The sequence below is a fragment of the Coregonus clupeaformis genome, unplaced genomic scaffold (genome assembly GCF_020615455.1).
Source record: "Coregonus clupeaformis isolate EN_2021a unplaced genomic scaffold, ASM2061545v1 scaf0186, whole genome shotgun sequence".
In the NCBI taxonomy this organism is placed as follows: domain Eukaryota; kingdom Metazoa; phylum Chordata; class Actinopteri; order Salmoniformes; family Salmonidae; genus Coregonus; species Coregonus clupeaformis.
This window is the reverse complement of record NW_025533641.1, coordinates 157,167-177,883: the sequence shown is the minus strand read 5'-3', so window position 1 is coordinate 177,883 and position 20,717 is coordinate 157,167. Positions and strand designations below refer to the sequence as shown.

Below are 20,717 nucleotides of genomic sequence, written 5' to 3'. Positions count from 1 at the left end.
TGATTGAAGTGGACTTAATAAGTGACATCAATAAGGGATCATAGTTTTCACCTGGATTCACCTGGTCAATCTATGTCATAGAAAAAGCAGGTGTTCTTAATGTTTTGTATACTCAGTGTATGTCTAAAGATAAACAGCTGTAACATCGCACTGCTTTCAATATGATGGGATGAAGATTTAACATATTCTGGTGAATTTATTACGATATTTGTGAAGAAGAACAGGGCTACCTGTCACGTTCGTTGATGAACGGGTCAGACCAAGGCGCAGCGTGATATGCATACATGTTTATTTGAAACGAACAAACACACAACGAAACAATAAACTAACGGCACGTGAAGTCCAAGGTACACAAACAACATACCTCACACGGAACAAGATCCCACAACTACACAGTGCCAATAGGCTGCCTAAGTATGGTCCCCAATCAGAGACAACGAGCGACAGCTGCCTCTGATTGGGAACCACACCAGCCAACATAGAAATACACATACTAGAACCCACATAGAAAATATTCCATAACAAAGAAAATACACACCCTGACTCAACAAATAAGAGTCCCCAGAGTCAGGGCGTGACACTACCTGGCTGGCAACGAGCACTCTGCAAGCATGCTGCCCTTCAAAGAGATGGCACAGTGCAGACAGAACATGCTTTCGATCCGATTCTGCAACGACCGTTAAAAATAGGCCATATGATTTTGCTTGCTCTGGACTCCAGAGAAGTGACATGATACAGTGCATTCGGAAAGTATTCAGACCACTTCCCCTTTTCCACATTTTCTTACGTTACAGACTTATTCTAAAATGGATTAAAATATATATATATATCCTCATCAATACCGCATAATGACAAAGCAAAAATAGATTTTTAGAACTTTTTGCAAATGTATAAAATATTCAACACAGAAATACATTATTTACATAAGTATTCAAACCCTTTGCTATGAACCTCGAAATTGAGCTCAGGTGCATCCTGTTTCCATTGATCATCCCTGAGATGTTTCTACAACTTGATTGGAGTCCACCTGTGGTAAATTCAATTGATTGGACATGATATGGAAAGGTACACACCTGACCATATAAGGTCCCACTGTTTGACAGTGCATGTCAGTGCAAAAACCAAGCCATGAGGTCGAAGGAATTGTCCGTAGAGCTCCGAGACAGGATTGTGTCGAGGCACAGATCTGGTGAAGGGTCCCAAAGAATTTCTGCAGCAGTGAAGGTCCCCAAGAACACAGTGACTTCCATCATTCTTAAATGGAAGACGTTTGGAACCACCAAGACTCTTCCTAGAGCTGGCCGCCCGGCCAAACTGAGCAATCGGGGGAGAAGGGCCTTGGTCAAGGAGATGACCAAGAACCCGATGGTCACTCTGACAGAAGTCCAGAGTTAATCTGTGGAGATGGGAGAACCTTCCAGAACAATCTCTGCAGCACTCCACCAATCAGGTCATTATGGTAGAGTGGCCAGATGGAAGCCACTCCTCAGTAAAAGGCACATGACAGCCCGTTTGGAGTTTGCCAAAAGGCACATAAAGGACTCTCAGACCATGAGAAACAAGATTCTCTGGTCTGATGAAACCAAGATTGAACTCTTTGGCCTGAATGTCAAGCATCACGTCTGGAGGAAACCTGGCTCCATCCCTACAGTGAAGCACAGTGGTGGCAGCATCATGCTGTGGGGATGTTTTTCAGCGAGAGGGACTGAGAGACTAGTCAGGATCGAGGGAAAGATGAACGGAGCAAAGTGCAGAGAGATCCTTGATGAAAACCTGCTCCAGAGCGCTGGGGACCTCAGACTGGGGTGAAGGTTCACCTTCCAACAGGACAATGACCCTAAGAACACAGCCAAGACACCGCAGGAGTGGCTTCGGGACAAGACTCTGAATGTCCTTGAGTGGCCCAGCCTGAGCCCGGACATGAATCCGATCAAACATCTGAAAATAGCTGTGCAGCGACGCTCCCCATCCAACCTGACAGAACTTGAGAGGATCTGCAGAGAAGATTGAAGGGATCATAGCTTTCATCTGGATTCACCTGGTCAATCTATGTCATAGAAAAAGCAGGTGTTCTTAATATTTTGTATAGTCAGTGTATGTCTAAAGACAAGCAGCTGTAACATCGCACTGCTTTCAATATTATGGGATGAAGATTTAACATATTCTGGCGAGTTTATTACGATATTTGTGAGGAAGAACAGGGCTACCCGTCGGGCAACAAGAACTCTGCAAGCATGCTGCCCTCCAAAGTGATGGCACGGTGCAGACAGAACATGCTTGCTCTGGACTGCAGAGAAGTGATATGATATATCCCTAGTTGATATTGGCTGCTAACATGAATGACTTTCAGCTCAAAATGCAGGTGTAAAAAACAGTTTATTTCCTTAGCCTATCTTTTGTTTTGAAAATGCATCACCGTTTATGGCTGTATTGACATGCTACATTTTTGCACTGATTGTGTGTGCATGTTCGAGTGAGCCTAAGAATAGCTACCATATGCCCATGATTACCTAATTATTTCTGTCTGAAGACTGAAAAAGGTCCACACCCACTCAGCAGTAACCCCCTTCGGATGTGCAGTGCAATTTACATTATGAATGAGGAACGACGAATGGGAACAGATTATTATTTCATAGCTCTTCAGTTTTTTTCTGCTGATGGCGTAGTCGGCAGAGAGTAGTGCAGCTCCACCTGTAATAGAGTTTCGGGTGAAATTACAATAAGATCTTTTTTCATTCCAGTTCATTCCTGAGTGCCGGGGAGAGACGGTCACGATAATTACAAAGTAGAATAACGAGAGAGACAGACACTGCATGAGGGTGTGCTGACAGCTTCTACAGGATAATAAATGAGAGTTGGAGAATTGAACGGGACGATGACTGATTGGAGAGGGAAATATTATGTGGAATGGGGCTCCGAGCACTAGGGAGCTCCCAAGGGCCGCGTTATATTGTTTGAGTCTTCTCATGTCCGTGGCAGGCAGGGACATTACAGCCCAGACACATAATGATGCCTGCCTACCTGAGTGACTTGTCAAGTATAAATTGAAGAGATAGCTAGCTGTGTGTGGTATTGTATGTAGGCTATGCATCCATTTTACTGTTCACCGCTTAGTTCTATCCTCAAGTACTAAGGCTCTGGTGTGAGAGTGTCACAGACAGCAATGTATTCAATCAAACCTCCAAACCATAACGCATATGCCTCCTACAGTTAGTCTGATTTCAAAGATGCCTTTTTTGTTATTCCGAAACCTAGAATGACTACATATTCATGAGTCTCTGCAGGGAAGGAAGCTTTACTCATAATTATATTGCAATTGAAGTGTTTAAACCTGGCTACACCGCCATACAATAGGCCTTCTCTTCCTTCCTCATTTTTTATTCAGTAATTTCATTCTCATCAGCTCCTGTCCACCGAGACGGTTGTTTATCTGGTGTTTGGTGTTTAGGTGTTTATGTCTATTTTCTGGTCTGGATAAAATGTATTGAGGGAGAGTGAGACAGGCAGAGCCAGAGGCACTGTTGCGAGTGAACGGAGATTCTGAGAAAAAGACAGAACGCCATTTGCCTTCAGAATTTCAATTCTGAGCAAAACGTAGCTGAAGTGCCTTCAGCAGCTCAGCAGAAAGGTAATACTCCCTCTTGTTGTTGTAGTAGAAGTTTATGAAATATCACAATGCTTCCTAGACATCTGAAACTAATGGGGTTTTGGCTTGCTGATGGAAAATAGCAGCAGTCTGAAATATTGCTTGACTATCAGAGACGGGATTAGGTACTGCAGTAGTTGCACTGTCTGCTGTTGTTGTGTCTGCCTGCATTGAGGAAGAAACCCTAAAGGAAGTGTGGATATTAGTGGTGAAACGCTTTCACCACAGTAAAGAAGTTAGTTCTTGAAGGTAAATAAGAGTCATTGAAGGGGTTTAATCAACCATTCCAATTTTACACAGTTTGAGGTGAGATAAAACTTCTCTCATATCCCAGGAACTATATTTTCCAAGCAACGCAAGGCAGTTGCTTCAGAAAACAATACACCTGGAGTGAAGGAGAAAAGTATCTAAGTACTAAGTAATACTGTTGTGTTATAGTATACACTAAGGGGTAATATACAGTAAAAAGGAAAGACAGTGAGGCAAAATATTCTTTCAAGATTCCTGTAGGGATTTTTCATAAACACTAAAACCAGAATCCCTGATGTTTTCTTTTCGGAATTCAAACCCCCGAGCATTTTGACCAGGTTCCATCTGCACTGACATAAAGTGGGGAGCTTTTTCATAACTAAATCAATTTCAGAGAGGTGCGAGAGAGAGGGGGAAACAATGTGCATGTTCCTCCTTGAACATCAAATGAACAATCAAAAAAAAGTCAGCGACCAGAAATCACATTGTTGTGAGGCTTTGCCAGATGGCTGCTTGTAAAGCAGAACAATTAAGTGGTTGGTGTACAGAGGCACTGTGTGGAGACCAGGCACTGGGGAGAGAGGAAAAAGCCCAGTGCTTCAAAACTGAGAGGGGGACCAAACTCCCAAACCAAATCCCTTCAGTCTGTCGTGCCACACAAAACAAAAGAGATAAAGCCTGGGATGTTCAGGAACGCAACCGACTCAGAGGTCCTATTCCTGTATTGTTCCAGCAGCGAAACAAAAGTTTGCTGATCTATCTAGCTCACAGACTGAGGTAGCTTTCGGTCTGTTGCAGCTGACTTGGCTGGCCGCTGACCAAACCAAAGATATAGTAACTGCGTGATTGAATAACAAAAACACCAAACAGACTAGCCAGGGAGAATGGAAAAACCCTGTCAAAGAATTCCACCGGGGCCCAAAAATGTGACATCGTTGGGTTGTTGGTGTCAGAAGTGGGATTAACATAAAGGAACAACTTTACCTGACATTCCAGTTCTCTGCTGCCAATGACTGGAACGAACTGCAAAAATCTCTGATGCTGGAGACTCTTATCTCCTTCACTAACTTTAAGCGTCAGTTGTCAGAGCAGCTTACCGATCACTGCACCTGTACACAGCCATTCTGAAATTAGCCCACCCAACTACCTCATCCCCATATTGTTATTTATTTTGCTAATTTGCACCCCAGTATCTCTATTTGCACATCATCTTTTGCACATCTATCATTCCAGTGTTAATTACGAAATTGTAACTATTTTGCACTATGGCCTATTTATTTATTGCCTTACCTCCATAACTTACTACATTCGCACACACTGTATATATATTTTCTGTTGTATTTTTGACTTTATGTTTTGTTTACCCTATATGTAACTCTGTGTTGTTGTTTTTATTGCACTGCTTTGCTTTATCTTGGCCAGGTCGCAGTTGTAAATGAGAACTTGTTCTCAACTGGCTTACCTGGTTAAATAAAGGTTAAATAAAAAATTTAAATAAAAATACAACTGTGAGGGAGAGATGAGAGAAAACAGAAAGGTTCTTAGCTGAAGACCCCGAGCAAGATCAAGCCTTCAGGCACTAAAAATGATCTTTCTTTTGATTGATATGTAGATGAAGCCCAAGAATCCAGTCTTAAAGGGGTCTGAACACAATGTCTGAACCCACTGTGAAACATTTCTACAGCTATTGTTTGAGATACTATTAGTCATTTTTGTTCCTAGCCAGACCGCAGCGGAATGACAGATGCAAAATGGTTCCAAACACCAGATTTCTCGACCCGATAAATCGACTGTCTGGATGGATGCCGAGACCTCTGGATGACACAGGAAAATGAGAGATGAGAACTTTGCGACTGAGATTTGTTTGGCAGAGGCAGACCACAATGGGCATGATTTGGGCAATGCCCTACCATCATTGCTCTGATAGATAGTGCTGGACAGCAGAGAGACTGTGGGGCCATAGATCTTAATAAGAGACAGATGAAGAGGGGTCATGTTAAAAGGTCATGCAATAACCCACTAAAAGGGCAAGAAGTGAATAGTTGAGGGGAAAAATCTGATTGGAACAATTCAAAAACAAAACTGTTCTAACTCTTCATTATCCTTCCTCATAGCAGATCCCATTGCTAGATGCTGAGATAAAAAGTGTTTTTAATTCAACAAGAAGAAAACCATCTCTACCCTCTTGAAAAACAACTTAGAGAAGTGCTGTCAACACAGAGAATGCGGTAGAAAATGTTCTGCAGAGTCGGGGGCCCATAAAGAAACAGTAAACCGATAATAAGGCCCATAATAAAAGGGACTGTGATAGCACATTGTCTCAGGCTAATCTAAACCCTTAATATACACCATTACAATCACATCTTCGGGAAAAATCACAAGAGCCTCCCATCAGCAAACTGCCGTCGTTTTGAGCAGAGACAGTAGCTGAGCTGAAAGTTTTATGATGACTATGAAAATCCATTCCAAACAGAAACAGAGAGTGAGAGAGAGAGAAAGAAAGGGAGGAGAAAATGAAGAGGGGGAAAAGGAATGAAGAGAATGCGTCAGTAGAGGAAGGTGTCGAGAGAAAAGACAGCAAATATAGCTTTTAATAATCTCTGCTGCCATCAACATAATTTATCTCAGGAAGGCGACCAGCATTTTCAGAGTGTTTATCTTTGGAACATATACATTTTACATCTTAGTCATTTAGCAGACGCTCTTATCCAGAGTGACTTACAGGAGCATTTAGGGTTAAGTGCCTTGCTCAAGGGCACATCGACAGATTTTTCACATAGTCGGTTCGGGGATTAGAACCAGCGCCCTTTTAGTTACTGGCACAATGCTCTTAACCACTAAGCTACCTGCCGCCCCATGGAAGTCTATACACAATACAGAGGCATCCAGACACACACACTTCTCACCCCTAAGGTACATTAGCTGCAGCAGAATTTCTCCTCTAATAACAGAATCCATTGAAGCATTATTGAAAATGACTTTTGGAGAATGCCACATTAAGGGTATGGAAAGATATTTGCAGGTGTTTGCCGGAAAGAGCACAGTGGATCGTTGGTGAGAGACATGTAGGAGGGTGGAAACTCAAGCGTGAACGAATAATGGAGGGAAAAACATTCACATTTACAGACTGGGTCCAATCGGTGAGAGGAGACGTATTTTTTCTTCTTTATCTCGACACTTGGAGTGACCTTGAGAAATGAGAAACAGGCAACAGAGACAGCAAGAGGAAATATGAAACAGTCCACGCCTGAAACAAAACAACAACAGCAGGAACAGGGAAATGCACAAACAGATTCACTGTACCACCTAGGCTCTCTGGCTTTTTGAAAATAAACTAGGAAGTCAATGAGTATTTCCACTGTGTGAAAATAAGATGTTAGATAAGAACCAAGAGTAAGCACTGTAGGTACTGTATAGCTAAACCAGCTATCCTCGAGGTTTAGAGCGTTGGGCAAGGTCGCTGGTCTGAATCTGGAGCCGACAAGGTGAAAAAGCTGTTGCTGGGCCCTTGAGCAAGGCACTTAACCCGAAATGCTCCAGGGGCGCTGGGCAATAGTGACCCTGGCTGTAACCCCACTCCCTACGGGTGTCTCAGGGGGAGTTGGGATATGTAAGTAACACATTTCCATTACACATTTGTATCAGGACAAAAATAAGCACCTCCTAAATGTATTATTATTATTTGTCAAGTGTTACTGAGCACAGTGTGGAGGAGAAAAGCTATGAGACAGGAAAGTTTCAATCTCCCAATTTACCTAACCCGAACTTTCATGGAACTGTATGCATATAACAACCAAGAGTGAGCACAAGATACAGCATTTGTCATAAGTTACTGGACACAGGGGAAAAACTAAGAGACATGAAAGTTTACATTTCACAAATCATACTTCTATTACACTTTATGCAAGTTACTGGACACAGGGGAAAAACTATGAGACATGAAAGTTTAAACTTCATAAGTTATACTTCCATGGCACTTTAGGCATCACATGCATGACATCAATCCATGCTTGCATTCACAACCAAGAGTGAACACTAGATAAGGTATTTGTGACAAATTACTGAACACAGGGGGAAAAACAACTACGAGACATGATGAAAGTTTAAATCTCACTATGGACCTAAGTCATTTTTTCATGGCACTTTAAGCATTGCCTTCATGGCATGGATGCATGTCACTGCTTTCATTCACAAATGCACTCTTGAAGTGCTTTGAAGAACTATAGCGGAAGAAACGCTGACATTTTGAGGATGTTTTTAAGTGACCTCACATACTGTCTTGTAGATATCTCTGTAACGTTCAATGCTCCTCTTTCACTCCTGATTGTGCATCTTCCAGCATCTTAGCTTGACCTCATGTTCTCCCCTGTTCTCTACATTCCAGAAAGCTCTTTTCCTGAATACATCTTTAAATAAACATAGAAAAGTTTGAGATTCCCCCTCCAGGCGTGATTATTTTTGCATGAGGGCGAAGAGAGCTTTTTAGGTCACACCGAGACAAATCCACTAGCGAGTCAGCGACATCCGCCTTTTTTCCGCTCATTGCCAAGCATCAGCACTGACCTGAAATGCAACGGTGTTGACTCATCATGTGGTCACCTCAGAACCTCTTCTGACCTGACAACACCCTAACACGCGTTCTGCCCTTTCCTCACAATGGATCGCAGATGTCGTGTATGAGTTGGTGGAGTCATGCTCAGGTCAAGGCTCAGCAGCAGGTTTTGTAGTATAATCTTCAGGTGGGATCTTTGTTCTGACCGGGCGGATACGGCACGAGCACAACTGATTCCCATTCATTATTTAGAGATAAAAGAAGCTGAGGCCGAGGCACTGGGGGATAACGCGGGACTATGACATAGCTAATTGCATTTGTCAGCTGCATGGTGCAGCATTGACGACAAAAGATATGAATGTGAACTGGTACAGGCCATCTAAGGAGTATTGTTACTGATGATAAGTGAAACCTCAGGGTCAGAGGAATGGACTTTAAGCAGATGTGGCTAAAAAGGATTGTTCTCTAGTGAGGAAGGATCCTGACCATAAAGTGTCTGGGCCTGGGGGTGTAGACAGTATATTAAAGCGTTCAATAGAATAATTAGTTGCAGAGGTAAAACAATGGACGATACAGTAGATTCAATTATGTTTTTCATTTTCTTATGTAATGTACAGGTAACTGCCAAAATAATGGAAACACTTGAGTAAATGAGGGATACAAAGTCTATTGAAAGCAGGTGCTTCCACACAGTTGTGGTTCCTGAGTTAATTAAGCAATTAACATCCCATCATGCTTAGGTCATGTATAAAAATGCCCAGTTGCCCATTACTTTGGCTACCATGACTAGAAGAAGAGATCTCAGTGACTTTAAAAGAGGGGTCTCAAAGGCGCATAGGGGGTTTAAAGTGTGTGTGTGTGTGTCTCAGTCACCAGATCTCAACTCAATTGAACACTTATGGGAGATTCTGGTGGGAGATTCTGGAGTGGCGCCTGAGACAGTGTTTTCCCACCACCATCAACAACCTTTCTCATGGATGAATGATGTTAGCATCATTGTAAAATCTAGTTCAAGGCCTCCCGAGTGGTGCAGCAGTCTAAGGCACTGCATCGCAGTGCTTGAGTTGTCACTACAGACCCGGGTTTGATCCCAGGCTGTGTCACAACCGGCTGTGACCGGGAGTCCCATAGGGCGGCGCACAAGTTGTCCGGGTTAGCGGAGGGTTTGGCCGGGGGTGCTTTACTTGGCTCATTGCGCTCTAGCGACTCCTTGTGGCGGGCTGGGCGCCTGCAGGCTGACACATTTGTTAAGCGGCCGGGTGTTAAGAAGCGTGGTTTGGCGGGTCATGTTTCGGAGGACGCATGACTCGACCTTCACCTCGGAAAAGGGGTGGTGCCTCGTGGTGGCCTAACGCTGTATGTTGGTTTTTCCTTTATTTTGGCAGTTATCTGTACTTCTTATTTACATTTTCATCAAGATTGTTTTAAACATCAGTCTGTTTTACACTGTTTTGTGACCATTTACAGGATATCTCTACTGCCCCCAATCCTGCTGCTTTTCGTTTGTGGATGGAAGAGTTCAAGGCCCAATTTCTCTTCACTATAAGCCTTGGGGGGTGATGTGAAAAAGGTGTGTGACTTCACACATCATCTGTTCTAACCTGCCCCTTGGCATTTTATGTAAGTCAATAATCCACCTCCCTTTAGTTGGATGCTGCTGAAGTATCTCTACGCCTCTCTAAAGACTGCCACTCTTTAAAAAATATATAGAAATAACACAGAAATAGAGTAAGTCAGGGAAATAAATGGTTTGTACCTTTTTTCATGTGCACTTTAGCATTAGCATTGAATGTATGGAATCTTGCCAGGCTTTTCAAAGCCATGTCATAATGAATGAGGGGCCACAAACAAACTCCTGATTTATATCTAGCCATAACTCTGGTTGACTGATGGGCATCATACTCTGTATGCAGAATCCACAACTAAATAATTTCCCCCTCTCTGTCGGGTTTAAATCACGTTGTGGAATGAATGGCACACGTGCAATTGCTTAACTGCAACCAAGGTTGTTTTTCAGGCTGAGATCTGGGGTTAAATAAGATGGATAAAAGGCAGTGCGGAAAAATAAGATGTCTCCACTCCTGCTTTCAAAAAAGGTGTGTTTGATGGTGTACTATCAAACATATTCACTGCCCTACATCCTGCTGCGTTCCCCTCAAAGGGTATGTGTTCTGTTGTTTCCAGCAACTCTCCAAAGAGATATATAAAAAGGAGAACTCTCAGAGAGAGTGGAAGTGAGAGGAAGCCATATTCCACCTCTTACATCCTTTATCTGTTTCCTCCTTCTCCCTCTCTATAAGTCGTTTCAGAGCCAATCATGTGGAAACGTATAACTCAGGCATGAGGAGATGGGCTGAGTTGATCTGAAGGAGGAAGTCAAGAAAAAAAGAAGGAAAAAGGGGGAAAAAAACGTCCCCAAACTTCAGGAAGTGAAGGGTGAAGAAGTAAAATTCTGACTAATCTGTTTCATTGAAATGGATAATTATGTTTTCCGGGCCAGGTTCACAGGAATCAGATAAGTCCGGCTGGCATTGAGGCTGTCTTCTTGGTCTCTCTTGACACATCCCTGTCACCTTCTCTCAGTCCCCAGAATGCTCTCAGAACACTGTCACAGCACTGGCAAAAGTCCATCCATAATCTAAATGGATTTAAGCCCATGGCAGCTCTGTTCACTATCGTATGGTAGGGGCAATTGGTAAGCAAAAACAGCACAAGCACCGAGGCCCACATCACCAGCTAGCAACCACAGGCAACCAATCAGGACCCCTCACAACAGTTGTAAGAAAGTAGCCTTTCATGTAGTATTTATGTCAGAAAGCCAGTGACGTACTCAAGACTTCTAAGGCCACACACAGCATGACTTGTAGGCCAGATAGACTAGAAGACATTGCATCATCATGTCTGAGGCAACATGTACAGTACAGTCTGCATACACTGGTCAGTGTACAATGTGTACTAGTACACACTGGCCTGTACATCCTTGGATTAATTATTAAGTCCACATTTCCAATTTTGATTCATCACCAGTCCAGTGAGTTAGAAAACCCCAAAACAAACCTAATATCACATCAATGATGTAGAGGGTCGTAAAATCGAATGACAACTTCTGTGCCCCATGAAAAAACAACAATCAATGAAGCATTCGCGCTCAAGTGGAAAATAATTTTGCCTTTATCACTGACACGTGGCGGCTTGATGAGATTTTAATTTGATTACTGCAAACAGAACCGAGAGCTGCTGCTTCAAAAGGAAGCTGCTCCTGAGTCACAATTGCGTTGAAAACCCATAATATAAGCCTTCTGGCACTTAGAGCTGATGATGAAATCCAACCATTTTCTGTTATGACAGAAAGTAAATTAGAGTGTGCTTCAGGATATGAGTGGAAAACACAAGAGTATGTAATTAAAAGGGTACAAATGTAAATATTGTGAGAAATGAGCTACATAAATGACCTATTCAATAATAGAATGAGTGATTAATGTATCAGATCCCAGGAAATGGGAGGGGAGCAGGACGTGCCCATTGAAATAACTAGACACCCTATATGGAGAGCAAAGATGGTTTTTCATAGAAGTTTCACTGTAAAACGGAACATGTAGATATTGTACAATGCCATGGACTAAAGCCTATCTGTTGACACAAAGGACTAAGTTGGCAAATCCTAAGAGAGAGAGAGAGAGAGAGAGAGAGAGAGAGAGAGAGAGAGAGAGAGAGAGAGAGAGAGAGAGAGAGAGAGAGAGAGAGAGAGAAAGACAAGATACAGAGAGAAAGACAATAAACAGAAAGACAGAAAGGGAAAGGTTGATCTGGGCCATCCCTTCCATCTCTCCCTTGCTATTTACACCCTCCTGCCCCCACATTGGGAGTGGGGGATTGGGGGCAGGAGGGTGTACATGGCAAGGGAGAGATGGAAGGGATGGCCCAGATCAACCTTTCTCTTTCTGCAGCCTATCCATTTTTAAGGTTTTCTTTCTTTCTAGGACCATTTATGGAGTGAATGGACACCCACTAATTCACAGCAGGAGAGCGTAACAATATGTTGAACTTTGAACTGTCATACATTTCAGTTGGGAAAGTATACGGTTAATAGAAAAGTGTGACACAATAACATTACTGCTACAACAAAGACTCATCAATACAAATGCCAAATAAATACTGTATGTTATATTACACAGTACACTTAATTTCACAGTTACACAATTAGTCTAACCTAAAAATACCACGTCACGCTTCTCACAACATTAAATAATGACCAGACTCGATATCCATTGCATTTGAGATCCACTTGTACAGTGCAATCCCATTTCAGATCATTATAATATTGCATAATGTCACTTTTATTAACACAAATTCCTGTCAGTTATCATCATATGACTTTGCCATACAGCACACATCATCACAAGACCACAATCAATCGTCTAATAGGGGGATGGAGAGGGAAGAGGAGCGAGGAGAAAGCTTACATTATCAGGCGGAGGGAGCTATTGCACTCGAGGCAAGGATGAGGCCAATTAGATGACAATAATTAAGCTCAAACGCATCATGATCATTTGGTGTGAAAATGTGTGTTAATGACCTGGAGAGACTGACAGACTAAGACTAAGTCTACATTCCCTAGAAGATACGTCGATTAAGAAAATACATTGTTACATTGAGAATGTTGTGTTATGTTGGGGATTTTGCCAGCTATGTTAGCTAAGAGTGTTGTATTTTCACAACCTCTGTACAAAATACTGGTCCTGTTGAGTTGACGTTAAGTCAAGAATGTTGTGTGAGAAGAATTTAAGTTTCCTAGAAGATATGTTGGACTGAACAGTCAAAAGCTACGAGTTACGTTTCCATCTAGCTATATTGAGTGTGTTGTGTTTTCGCAGCCTCTGTATGTACGATATGCTGGTCCTGTTGAGTTGGAGTGGAGTCAGGGATATGAAGTGTGAAGTCGGATACATACAGGCAGGCTCATCTCTAAGAGGTTTCAGCATCTGGCATCCAGGCATCTGTAGGCTATAATTGTACCTCACATTGCTCTGCTGCAGTAGCACAGACAATTTCTGAATTCCCTCCAGCCTTCCGACTGAGCGATTAAGTGATAAGGTACATACTGAAAGTGTTTCTTCAGTAAGAATACTATAAATGCCCTTAGGAGCTAGGATCTGCAGTATGGGGGCTACCAAAACAAAAGTGAAAGGGTACACCAAAGCAAATTCCCCATTCATTACATGCTAATGAAATTTCGCACTTGGGCACTTTATACGCAAATCATCGCACATTACAAATCAAACGCTTCTGTGTTTCTATACCTGTGTACCTATTTGCTAAGAATTAATAACTAATGAGCAATAAACTGCTCAACCGCCAAGGGATGTGTTATATCTAGCCTAGCTGTAGAAGAACGGACATCTGCACAGTTTCACATTGTACATCACTCTGTCGTTTAATGACATGTGCCACACATTCTGACAACCCATTAATCCGTAAAGCAGCACACTGTCGTAAACCATAACAACGTACAGTACGACGTACAGCACGTCGTACCATACATAACATTTCCCCCCCCCTTTCCAAAACCAGGGACTGGTACCATATATAAAATGTCCATAGGGCAAGAACCTAGAGTGATACCTGTAAGAAATAAACATTAACCCTTAAATGGATGGACTCTCCAAACTAGCCAGTTCAGTCCATTAACCTGGAGGTTGACTAAGACACCTAACGGAGCCTAAGAATGAAAAGAGGTTAAGTAGTCCCCCAGATAAGCAGGGCGAGTTTGTGCCCACATAGGCCTTTCTTCAACCGCCACCACTTGTGGCTCTGGCCCTTGGGGAGCCCACAGAGGCTGGGGCTCGGGTGGTAGTGGTGGAGGAGGTCCATCCGGTGGCGTCTCTGGCCTGCATGTCTGTTTTGTGTGCCTTCGTGTTCCTCGAGGGGCAGGGACTTTTCTGAGGCGGCTGGCGTGCCAGCGTGATCCATTGCTCATCATGAATATGGCAGGCCCCAGTTGTCGACTGACCTGCAAGGGGTCCGACCAGAATGAGGCCATTTTGTTGCACCGCTGAGGCCGTCGGGCTCGGACCAAGTCTGACACTTGGATGATCGACTTCTTCACCCTGTGTGCCTTGTTGGAACGCTGTTTCATTGCTCTTTGGTGCCTGGTCACTGCCTGCTGTTCTTGGGTGCGCCTAGTCGCCGGTTCTGCTACTCTCTGTGTTCTGAGTCTGTCCTGTGGCAGTTCCATCTCACGACCTAGCATGAGGGATGCCGGGGAGACCTGTGTTGTTGTGTGTTTGCTTGCTCTGTAGTGCATTAGCGTTTGGTTCAAAGTAGTTTGGAACGTGCACCCCTGGACCAGGTGCGCTCTGATGCCGTTCTTCAGCGTTTGGTTGAAGCGTTCCACCCCTCCGTTAGCTTGTGGGTTGTAGTAGGCCGTGCGGATGTGTTTGATTCCCTTGTTGCTGAGATATGAGGAGAACTCGGCAGAGGTTAGCTGGGGCCCATTTTCCGTGGTAAGGGTGAGGGGTAGGCCCCACCTTGTGACCAGGCTGTCTAGGATGTCCACGATGGCCTGTGCTCTGACAGTTCCGACAGGAACCACTTCTGGCCACTTAGAGTGGAGGTCATACACCACCACCAGGAAGCGCTGATGGTGAGGGACTGCGTGTCCATGGATCTCGCCACAGATGTCCAGTTGGATGTGCTCCCTGGGGTGGGACGGCCATGCGAGAGGCTGCAGGGGGGGTGGGGCGGACTGTCCTGTTTTCCCACTGAGGAGGCATGCAGCACAATCCCTGACCAGGGCTTCAATGTCGTGGTCGATGCCTGGCCACCACACAAGGTCTCGACATCGCTGTTTGACCTTCACTATGCCCAAGTGACCCTCGTGCGCCATGGATAGAACATGCGCACGCAGGCCACTCGGGACCACAGTGCAAAACCCTTGAGAGACACAGACTTCTTCCCAGCAAGAAAGTTCGTGCTTCACCCTGGCGAAAGTCGCCAGCTCTTCCGGCACATGTGCTGGCCATCCAGTGCGTATGTAGGTGCGCAGGGTAGACAGTGTGGGATCCTGTTCCGATGCTTGCTTCAGCTCCTCCAGTGAGATGACTGACTGAAGAGGAGCGTATAGCATTTGTACAAGCTCTGTTTCGTTGTCGTCTGGCAAGACGGTTGGAGTAGGAGCATCAAAGGAGCGTGAGAGGAGGTCTGCCACCACGTTATCCCTCCCCGGAGTGAACTTCAGCTGATAGTCATACTGTCTGAGGCGGTCGGCCCATCTGTGCAGCCGAAGTGGCTTGTGACCAGTTCCTGATGCCGACAGTAGCGTTGTGAGGGACTGGTGGTCGGTTCGGCGTGTGAACAGACGGCCATATAGGTAGAGGTGCAACCTTCCGCACGCCCAGACACAGGCCAGTGCTTCTCGTTCGCCCACAGAGTACCGTTGTTCTGTGGGGCTCAGGGCCCTTGAGGCAAGGCGACGGGCCTCTCAACGCCATTCTGCAGCTGTGAGAGGACAGCTCCTAGTGCTCCAGCTGAGGCGTCACATGTGACAATGGTGGGGCAGACGGGGTCAAACTGAGCCAAGACTGGGGCTGTGGTGAGCTGGCTCTTCAGTTAGCGGACCGCGTCTGATCAGGCTGCCGTCCAGGCCCATGGCTCATCCTTCTTGAGGAGCTGGCGAAGGGGCGCTGTGGTCTGAGAGTAGTGGGGCAGAAACCGGAGGTAGTAAGCTGTCATGCCCAAGAATGAGGCCACCTGAGAGGCTGAGGTCGGTTCCGGGATCCGGTGGACGGCTTCAATGTTCGACATGAGTGGGGCAATGCCTTTGGCCGACAGGCGGAAGCCCACAAACTCGACGGCTGGAGCTGCAAAGGAGCACTTTCCACCGTTAAGGGTCAGGTTGTTCCGCAGTAGAGCACTGAATACTCTGTGGAGTCGATAATCATGGATGTGGAGGTCAGGGCCGTGGACCACGATGTCATCCAGATAGACCGCCACCCCAGGTATTCCAGCGAGGATGGTGCTCATCACCTTCTGGAAGCAGCTGGGGGCGGAGCTAAGTCCAAAAGGCATGCGTGTATATCTGAAGACGCCAGCATGTGTGACAAAGGCCGTGAGGTCTCTGCTAGCTGCATGGAGGGGTACCTGAAGATAACCCTGACGAAGGTCAAGCTTCGTGAAGATCGTGGAGCCATGGAATTGTGCGGTCAGCTCCTCAGCTGTAGGCAAGGGGTACTTATCCGGGACAACGGCCTTGTTCACAGCACGGAGATCCACACAGGTCCGGATTCCACCTGACTTTTTGGTTGCAATGACCAAGTTTGAAATCCAGGGGGCAGCGTTGACTGGCTCAATGATGCCTGCATCCAACTGTGACTGGAGATCTTTTGTGACGTCATCACGCAGTGCAAAGGGAATGCGCCGCAGGGGCTGCATGTCTGGGGTCACTTCCGGATTCACTAGGGGCCTGTGAGTAAAGGCTGTGAGGCAGCCCAGTCCATCAAACAAAGTCGGCCAGTTCTGTTGCCATGTGCAGGTAACCTGGTAGATAGCTGACCCACTGTCATCTCTCAGTGTGAATCCCAAGCCTGTGAAGAGGTCGAGGCCCAGGAGGTTGGCACCCCGCTTTGCAACATGAAATGTGAATGATGGCAGATGTTTGGTGCCGTAGTGTACTGGGACCTGGAGGGTGCCTACAATGTCTATCTTGGATCTACCGTACCCACACAGGGCAGTGGAGGGCTATTGGAGTGGTAGGTGACTGAAAAACTTGTAGTAAGTGGCAAGGTTGAGCAACGACACCGCAGCGCCAGTATCCAGCAGCAAAGGCAAATCCACCTCACCCAGCTGCACAGTGCATGTCCTGAATGACACATGGTTGGTGGAGACGGTTCGGATTTCCGTGTGTTCATGTTGAGAGTGAGATGAAACTAAGGGCCTGTTCTGGGTGGAGCTAGTAGCAGGGGCAGAACGACACACTTTCGCAAAGTGATTGTATTTTGAACAGTTCTTGCATATTTTCCCACGGGCTGGGCAGTTTGAAGCCCTTGAATTGTGAGAGCTAGCCCCACAGTTGCCACAGCTACTTCTGTTTGTTTGTCTGTGTGCCTGCTGCATGGGCATGCCGGTGTCTGTGTCCATGCAGCTATCGACGTGGGAGGGCGTGCGCAGCGCGTGATCGTTGTAGTGCGCCTGCTCGGGCTGAAGCTGCTGTGTGAGAATGGCTGGGGGCCGAGTGTATGCTGCAGAGCTGTCTGTTAGCATAGAAGAGCATTCCAACGCCGCTTCAACCTGGAGTGCTATTTTACTAGCTCCATCTAGTTGTAAATTATCCGATTCCAAAAGCAGTTTCTCCCTTGTCTTTTCACATAACGTCCCCTCTATCAACGGATCCCTGATGATCTCGTCCTGAAGTGTCCCGTAGTTACAAGAGCTAGCCAAATCCCTCAGATTAGCCACGTAGCTTTGAATGGACTCACCCGGCCGTTGGTGTCTCTTCCGTAGCCGGTAGCGTCGGAGGAGCACTCGCTCTTTCCCGGCGAAGTGGTTCCGTAGGAGGCTGACTGCAGCAGTGAATGTAGGAGCCGATCCAAGCGCTCTGAAAATCCTCTGTCCCTCTGTACCAAGGCAGTGACGGAGCAGTGCTGTCCTCCGCTTGTCGGAGATTGTAGAAAAGTCCATAGCTTCGAGATAAGTGTTAAAACTTTCAAGCCAGTTATTCCACGGGACTGGAGGTTCGCCAGGCACGGCGAGGAATGGTGCTGGCGGTGGTAAACTGAATTCAGCCATCTTCGTCGCCAATGTTATATCTAGCCTAGCTGTAGAAGAACGGACATCTGCACAATTTCACATTGTACATCACTCTGTCGTTTAATGACATGTGCCACACATTCTGACAACCCATTCATCCGTAAAGCAGCACACTGTCGTAAACCATAACAACGTACAGTACGACGTACAGCACGTCGTACCATACATAACAGGATGAAACTCAGAAGACTTAGATGAAGAGAGGAGGCAGATCTGAATAACTTTGAAGAAAGTATTATTGCAAGAATTATCATTGTTAGTGTACACGGTAAACAGTCTGCCTTCATTTCGCTCACATCCCTGAAGCATCCCATTGAGATATGGGACCACTCCTTTGAATATTATTCACAGGAATTACTGATCTGCTTCCATTGTTTAAGGTCAGGGCGTTCATTAAAATTGACAGGCTGACTTTGAGATACTTGAAGGCGTTGGCTGGTGCCTTGACCTTTATTGAAAAGTCAGCATCTGTCCTGCCATTTGGGCTGAGAGAATGGACACCGTGGTATAATCAGACTCTAACAGTCTCTCCGGACCCGAAATCTTCTTAGCAGAGCTGTGATTTCAATTAACAATTAATATTATGGACAGAGAGGAACAGAGCAAAACAAATGCAGAGACTGCAAAGTTTATGGCTGCGATCAGTTGTTGATTCATGGGTATGAACTATCATGTTCTGGAAGTTTCTGACTAGTATATAGATTGATCCCTCTCTAACTCTCTGTTTCTACTCGTTCTCTCTCTACATCCCTCACTCTCTCTAGATCCCACCAGGTCTCATTTGAACAAAGTCTAATATGATATTTTGTGCCCTGGTTTTGTTGATACGGAATCCCAGCACTGTGGCAACAGTCACAGTGATGTATCAGAAACCCAGCCAAGCTGGGCGGGCGCCATGCAACGGGTGGGTTACTGCTCTAACTGCCTTGGAGGAGGGACATGACTAGGCTGAATGAATGCCCGGCCACATCTCAGAGGCTTGGGGATGTCAATGTTCTTCTAACACCCAGGACTATTTACTCCTCTTAATGACTACACCTGACTTCAATTACTTTAAATGCTGAGAAAAACACCTGGCTTACTTAGTCTTTTTCCTGCCCTGTAGCTCATTTTGAAGAGCTTCACTGTTGGATGATGTATTTTGTTAGATGTTGAAATATCTATTTTCTAAGACAATTCATTTTGGATTATTTTGGGAGACTGACTCACAGAAGCAGACTTTTTTTGCTCTATAACTAATTAAAATGAGCTTTGAGATTGAACAATGTCTTAGGTTAGATATTGGATATCTATTTAGTAAGATTTAATTTAATTATTTCTGGGAAATTTTGTCACTTTGATTTCCTAGCAACTGGCTCATACCTTGACATTCAACAATACGGGAACATTTAAAGGACATTGCTAATCTTCGCAGTAATTCAAAGACTAAACTCAAAGACTCTCTCTCTCTATCGCTCTCTCTCTCTCTCTCTCTCTCTCTCTCTCTCTCTCTCTCTCTCTCCTTCCCCCTCTCTCCTTCCCCCTCTCTATCCCTTGTCATCAGCCTGACTCACTCAACAGGAGAGGGCTCTACACACGTCACAGTCTAACTATCTGGGTCCCACAAAGACACGCAGGAGCCGCATCACTATAATATTTCAAGAATCATTCAGCTTTCATTGCGTTGACACACCAAATTGCCTGAAAGGACCACAAGCTCTTGCTGTGTCACCACTACTGTCACCGCTAGCAAAACAACAAGAAAAACGGCAACGAAAGTAATGAACGAAGACAACCTGTCCGGTACTAAAATATCTTGATGGTGGTTATGGCTTATAGCTTCCCATTGACTCAAAGGGGACTTGTATACCTCTCCTTTTGTCAGTGTATTTGTAATGCACTTTGTGTTGTTACTCTGTGTAGTTGTTGTGTTAGTCTCCCTGGGAAGGTGTAAGGGGACAGAGCTACATCAGCGGTACATCACGTTAAACTTGCAGTCAGTTTACACAAGAGTAGAGACTAGTCATCGTTCACCTGGGGCGCCCTGCTCAAAGCTCAGTAGTGCAATGATGCTTTGCATGCAGCAGTCTTGTACAAAGCTGTGAGGGAGAAATAAATAGAAAAGGGGTAGGGAGAGAAAAGATGGAGGGGGAGAGAGAGTAGAAAAGAGAAAGATGGTGGAGAGAGACTGCACTATTGTTACTATGATGAATCTGAATATGTGTCTTTGAGGGAGGGAAAGAGAGAGAGGGAGAGAGGAAGTGAGAGAGACAGAGAGGGAGAGATGAAGAAAGGCTACTGTTTTACCTCCACAGGGTGCTCTCTGTAACACTCCCCAGGTGAAAGTCGTAGAGTTTGGTCAGAATCAGGATCACCTGGAAACAAAAAAGACATAATATCTGTTATAAGTATGTAATAAGCCATGAAATAACTCAAACCTATTAGATAATAAACAGAAACATTTAAGAATACCACAGGTTATTCTCT

General features: G+C 45.0%; 1 protein-coding gene across 2 annotated transcripts in view; it reads right to left on the bottom strand.

The window, feature by feature from the left end:
* LOC121533084 (VPS10 domain-containing receptor SorCS3) overlaps positions 1 to 20,717 on the bottom strand; it is a 225,098-nt gene that overhangs the window by 126,346 nt on the left and 78,035 nt on the right. For both annotated transcript variants that reach the window (XM_041838846.2, XM_041838847.2), the window contains exon 2: positions 20,538 to 20,605. In XM_041838846.2, coding sequence (XP_041694780.1) covers positions 20,538 to 20,605 — 68 coding nt within the window. The remainder of the gene's footprint in view (positions 1 to 20,537; positions 20,606 to 20,717) is intronic.